The following is a 6,271-nucleotide window of genomic DNA, read 5'->3' as shown; positions in this document are numbered from 1 at the left end:
CCATTTTCTTGACTGCGACTAACCCCTTAACAGACTTTTTATCGTCAACGACAATATACGATCATTTGACTTGATTATATTTTCACACGTCATTAAAGAAAATGATAACGATTGAAAATCGCGAAGAATTTATTTGTTCTTTTGTCTTCTCTCAAAATTGTTGTACAATCTGTCTTACTGAAATCACGTCATTTCTAAAGCTGTTACTTTCAATTGTAATAACACTAAACTTCTCTCTAGATTCAGCATTATCCAGTTTTCAAATCCCGCTATTTATTTACCGTCTTACAGAAACGGTACTCGTAGCGCCATCTAACGACTGCGTTCTAATGTAAAGCAATTGATTATCGCTAAATTACAGAATTAATCTTTCATGTCGATATTTCAGTTGGTATAATACCGACACTCGTCATGGAACTAATTTTCAATTTCATGGTTCAACCCTGGTTCGATTTATCCATCTGTAGATAAGTTACTGCGTTGATATGTTTTCAGACAAGACTGAAAAATTGTTTCCTCGAAAGCCTATCTATACTTACATATGTATTCTATGACGTACACATTTTGCACATGCCTTAGTTTACATTTGTCATATCCCGATTGTTGACAAAAATGTGCACATGATCTCGAATTAATTTTGTTTCGTAGTGTCGATTTCTTTTCGTTCAAGGTTTGCGAATGAACTTTAGTACAATTCTGTGCATTTCTTCTTTACATTTCCGATCTACTATAACCTATTGTTTAATTTATATTTGATTCTTTCAAAGAAAACTATTGGTGAATATATATTTTTCGTGAATTTTCGTTTATTTTGAGTTTACTCTTTAATGAATAGTTACTGTTAGTTAGATGCTAAGTTTTAGAAATTAGTAGGTAACTTTAAGAAAAAGTATATGTTTAGATTTTCTTTGAGTCGGTTAAGTATCATGCGCAACATGAGTATTTTTACTCAATGTTTAAATCCTTTAACCGGTACCATCACTTGGGAGGAAAAGGATGAAAATTATGATTATCATCAAGAAGTTGCAAGATCGGCCTTTGCTGATATGTTGCATGATCACGAAAGAGTTAGTACTATATGTTTAGTTTATTTTAAAATTATTTTTTACTGTTTGAATGTTTGCAAAACTAAGCTATTTAATTGGGGTGGTAGAATGAAAAATACTACATTGCTCTTAAAACTGCGGTTGAAAGAAAGCATCAAATTGGAGAAGAAGCTAATGTACTTGATATAGGAACTGGTACTGGTTTATTGTCAATGATGGCTGCTAAATGTGGTGCAGATAGTGTAACAGCATGTGAGGTGAATAGTTTCTTTGCAAAAATTGTTATATACATTATAAATTTGAAATTTGGACAAGTTGGAAACTCTAAGATTAATTTTAGGCTTTCACACCAATGGCTAAATGTGCCATAAAAATAATAGAAGAAAATGGTTTTAAAGATAAAATCAAATTAATACAAAAACGTTCTACAAAAATGATTGTGGGAAAAGATGGTGATATGGAAAAAAAAGCAAACATTTTAGTTACCGAAGTGTTTGATACTGAACTTATTGGGGAAGGGGCACTCTCTACATTCCGTCATGCTCTTGACTATCTCCTTGAAGTATAAATGTTACTTTTTAATTCATACACCGATATATAATTATGGTACACTACATAGGTTCTTTTGTTAGGAGGATAGTATTGTAGTACCACATAGTGCTACAATCTGGGTACAAGTTATTGAGAGTCCTGCTGTACATGCGTGGAATACTACACAACCAATTCAATATAAAAACAGGTGTTTGTTAAATACCCCACATAGTGTAAAATCCTGTTTTGGAGCAGCTGCAGTACATGACATACAATTAACACAGTTTCCCTGTAATGCATTTAGACCTTTATTACCACCTCAGGCTATATTTAGGTAAATACATGTGTCATAAATTACAATAATTTGCTAAAAATATGGTACAACTATCATAAAATACAATCTCAACACTTTAGGTTTGATTTCTCTGGTAAAACTCCTCTTCTATACAATGAAAAAGTATGTTTGCATGCAAAACCAACTTCAAATGGTACTGCACATGCTATTTTCATGTGGTGGGATTTAAATATGGATATAGATAATCAGGTAATAAAATATGGAAAAATATTCCTAAGTTTATTACTAAACAGTCTTTGTATAGGTTTTGTTAAGTTGTGCACCAGTGTGGGAACACCCAGATGCAAAAAAATTACAAGATGAAGGTATAAGTCTTACAGAAATAGCAGATTTAATTCCTTGGAGAGATCACTGGATGCAAGCTATTTACTACTTACCTACAGAAACTTCAGTCATTGCTGACACTGAAATTAGTTTGATTGGATATCATGATGAATACTCTCTATGGTTCCAGTTGATAAATGATTCAATGTATGCTGAGCTAATTTAAACGTTCTATGTATTGTATTTTTTTCTTCAGACTATTTGATATAGTTATTTATTTATAGAACTAAAATATCAGATTGTGAAAGACCTGTCTGCAGTTGTGGAGTTCATGTAGCATACTGTAGGACACGTATAGGGCAATTAAATGATGAAAAACGAAATGAAAAATATATTAAAGCACTGGAGAAGAAGGTTACATTAGACACAGTTTGTTTATGTTTGTCAGATGGTTGTTTATTAAGCCTTGCAGCTATTAAGTTAGGCGCGAAAAAAGTATTTATTTTAGAGACAAATTTTCTATCCAGAAAAAGTACAGAAATGTTTATAAAAGCAAATGAACTCATAGGAAGGGTACAAATCATTGAATCAATAGATGATTTACCTCCAGAAGACACAATTAATTTAATTTTCGGCGAACCATACTTTATTACTTCTATTGTACCATGGGAAAATCTGTATTACTGGTATCTCTCTTCAAAATATTCATCTCAAATAGAAAGGATTCCAATTGCAGCAACAATAATGGGTGTTGTAGTTGAATTTAAAGATTTGCATAAGATACGTGCACCACTTGGAATTTGTGAAGGTTTCGATTTATCTGTATTCGATAAACTTGTTCAGGTGAGTCAATATATTAAAAATATACAATGAAGATATTAATATTTTCAATATTTTAAAGGCATCAAGTGAGAAAAGTGATAGTCCAATAGAAGCTCAACCGCTATGGGAATATCCTGCTAAAGCATTAAGTTTACCTTTTGTTATTGAGAAATTTGATTTAACACAAAATGCAAATGACTACAAAAATATAAACACTTCAAATACCATTCCTATTTTACAGTAAGAATCTTTAAAATTCGATATTAACGACAACCATAAATTAATATTTATTGTTTTTTTGTATTTTCTTTGATTAATTTAGAAATGGATCCTGTAATGGGGTGGCTTTATGGGTTGATTGGCATTTGGATTCTGAGATTACAGTGTCATCAGGACCTAATGCAGAAATACAGCCTGGTAAACGGATATCATGGGATCCGTTTACAAGACAAGGTGTACATTTATTTAGAGAAATAACAAATGTTACACAACAAAATGTTCTTCAATGGTCATTCGCCTTTATGCCACAACATGGAAATATGAAATTTGATTTTCATATATTGACCAAAACTATGAAATAACGTGACGTAATATTTATAAAAATATGTGTCTTTAAATTAAAGACGATGCTTATTTATATAATTTGTTTATCTTTACGAAATACTGTCCCTGTACATGTTTATCAAAATTAAACATATGTTATAGAATGAATCTCATAATATCTATAATTAGTACTTTATCTATTATTTTTAACTATTAGACAGAAAATGTTACGTAGATTCTTCAGGTAGCATACGTAACTGCTTAGCTAATCTCCGTCCTATAAGTTTGGGATAAGCCTTTTGTTTAATTAAAAATTCCTTACTCTGATGAGTTACAGCCCCGTTTTCTAATTGAAACCTGAAGTTTCCATACTTATTAATTCTGTGAATTATATTTTTAATTTGAGGTATCCTAAACTGACCTGCATAGATAATGTAGGGGTCCAAGCATTTTATCTTTCAATTCTGAATCACCTTCCAGAATAGAAAGTGCAATTGCACCAGTTTCAAGTGTAGACAAGCAACCTTCAGTTGGTTGTGTTCTAATAACATATTCACTTGTTGGAACACCAACTAATTTACAAGCTCGTAAATTAGAAAGTGCTGGACTTGAATGATATATTGCCTGTCAACAACAGTCATATTTTCATCAACTTAACAATTGCCTAAAGTACTATATGAACTACCTTTGCTTGTGGCCAAGTTCCATCTAACAATATAAGATTATAAGGCTTTTGTCCATTTCTACCAATTGGATTTAATTGATCAAGTGCTACAGCATCAGGAGATGGATACAGTAATACAGTATTTTTATCATTTAAAATTTCTGTTAATCCATCATGTTTATGTAATGGAAATTTCTTTCCCCTAAAGTCAATTTTATAATACCATCGGTCCTGTTGTTTTCCCTTTATTTATAATACTTTAAACAACTCACCTGAAAATTGCACACTTGCCAGGTTCCAGACCTAATGCAAGCATAGGTGCAGTTCGCAAACAACGTTTTGCTTCAGCTGGATGCTGTAAAATTATTATTCTCGATGAAGGATTCACAGGATGCTTTGGTAATCCTGGACACCAACATACTGGCACTGGTCTTCTATAAAAATATAGTAACGAAGTATTAATTTCAAGATATCTATAATTGTACACGTTTCAATGATCACGTTAAATAAAATAAGAAAGTCGAAATAATTATAACCTAACAATATCCATGTGTAGACTTACTTGCATTGCGAACATTTATCTCTCGCTTCTGGAGGATCAGCAAGTATTTCCGATAGTTCTTGCCACACAGTTTCTTCATTCATTATAAAATCGAATTACGAAAATAAAAAAAGTGTCAAATAGAACAATTGGTTGATAGAAGTACAGGCATAATTAATAGTATCGGTTAGCATTCAAACTCTACAACAATATGTAAACATTTATGCCTGTGAAAGGTACTGTGGATAAAAAATAAACTACATTTCCGATATTAAATATATGCAGAAAGAAGAGAGAAAATAAACAAATCACATTCTATAATTGTATTTTTGTTGCAAGGTATATTTTAATATTTCTATTCCATCGAATAACTGAAACTTGAATTTCCCGCTTTTAATCGAATCGATAGTCGACAATTCGATTGCTCACTTTTTAAATGTGGCGCATTTTTGTCAATCTGTTTACGCCTTTGATGCGTTTAGATACTGTTACATTACAGAAGTTTGTAATAAAATTTGTTCTTCGAAATAATAAAAATCTAGCATTCCCGCCAAATTCGATTACCTTTGACTTTCACCGCTAGTAGCGCTGAGATCTTCTTCTGCTTACAATCGATAATGTTCGTTGTGACATCAGAATACTGTAAAATGGTAAAAGGGTTTCTCTGAGTCGATAACGTTGAACGCTTTAAATGTAAGATGAAATCTGTAAAAAGGTTATACCATAACTGCATTTCGAGCAGTTTGGGGACATGGTTAGCAGAGTGCGCAGTTTGTCCCCCACATTGTGGGGTTTGTGTCTCATCTTACTATCTATAGGGTGTTTCTGAATTATGAGCAGGACTTCAGGGGTTATTAAACCATTCAAATTATTTTGATAAAGCACATGTATTTCTCAAGTGTTTCCAGGTAATATATCGAGTACCTCGTAGCGTAATTCATTGTTTATTAATGCCTTTATTCTGATCAGTGAATTATTTCATTTGCCAGAGATCAGAATGACAATATGCATGATGACAGTTTAGTAACATTTCAATTGGACATAAGTCAGTAGGCACAAACTACTGTAACGATAGTAGAATTAATTCAACAATTAAATCTCATCCTCACATTAAAAGAAAAGGGAGTTTATTGCTTGTAATATTAATAACTATTTTATTCATCAGCGATTGGTATGGAAATATGTAATGAGTAAATTTTATTAATACTTTTATCATATTTTATTTATATGAGTATGATTTATTATCATATTTTCCAATAGTACAATTCTGACACATCTCAGCCTATCGATAATTAAACAAATTGAAAATTCATGTGCCATTAGTGGTTATTTTACCTACACCAAAAAAAAATGTGTTGAGTTTTTCACTACAGAATGTAACAAAATAATCCTCAATTGCAATAATAAGTACTACGATAAATGTTAGATTATGTAGTTTCCAACTAACGTTGAAGCAAAATTTTATCCTCGTAGAAATTCGCAAGATTATTAGTCTGGGTAACGTG

The 6,271-nt window shown here is 31.7% G+C and overlaps 2 protein-coding genes across 4 annotated transcripts; one reads left to right on the top strand and one right to left on the bottom strand.

Moving 5' to 3' along the window:
- The first annotated feature begins 561 nt into the window (after window positions 1-561).
- LOC128884963 (protein arginine N-methyltransferase 7) lies at window positions 562-3,603 on the top strand. Of its 3 annotated transcripts, none has more exons than XM_054138689.1 (10): window positions 562-670; window positions 902-1,067; window positions 1,154-1,303; window positions 1,387-1,608; window positions 1,679-1,911; window positions 1,992-2,121; window positions 2,177-2,403; window positions 2,481-3,039; window positions 3,098-3,258; window positions 3,341-3,603. In XM_054138689.1, the coding sequence occupies exons 2-10, from the start codon at window positions 927-929 to the stop codon at window positions 3,597-3,599; spliced, it is 2,082 nt and encodes a 693-aa protein (XP_053994664.1). In that variant the 5' UTR covers window positions 562-670; window positions 902-926; the 3' UTR covers window positions 3,600-3,603. The 3 variants fall into 3 exon arrangements, with proteins under 3 accessions (XP_053994664.1, XP_053994663.1, XP_053994662.1); XM_054138688.1 differs by having other exon boundaries at window positions 567-777; XM_054138687.1 differs by having other exon boundaries at window positions 567-1,067.
- LOC128884965 (tRNA-uridine aminocarboxypropyltransferase 2) lies at window positions 3,515-4,997 on the bottom strand. The gene is made up of 5 exons (XM_054138691.1): window positions 4,788-4,997; window positions 4,498-4,659; window positions 4,247-4,427; window positions 3,983-4,185; window positions 3,515-3,918 (listed from the first exon to the last, which is right to left on the bottom strand). The coding sequence occupies exons 1-5, from the start codon at window positions 4,868-4,870 to the stop codon at window positions 3,789-3,791; spliced, it is 759 nt and encodes a 252-aa protein (XP_053994666.1). The 5' UTR covers window positions 4,871-4,997; the 3' UTR covers window positions 3,515-3,788.
- Window positions 4,998-6,271: the final 1,274 nt, after the last annotated feature.

Source organism: Hylaeus volcanicus, chromosome 2, assembly GCF_026283585.1.
Source record: "Hylaeus volcanicus isolate JK05 chromosome 2, UHH_iyHylVolc1.0_haploid, whole genome shotgun sequence".
Classification (NCBI taxonomy): Eukaryota; Metazoa; Arthropoda; class Insecta; order Hymenoptera; family Colletidae; genus Hylaeus; species Hylaeus volcanicus.
This window is presented reverse-complemented; position numbering and strand designations above follow the sequence as displayed.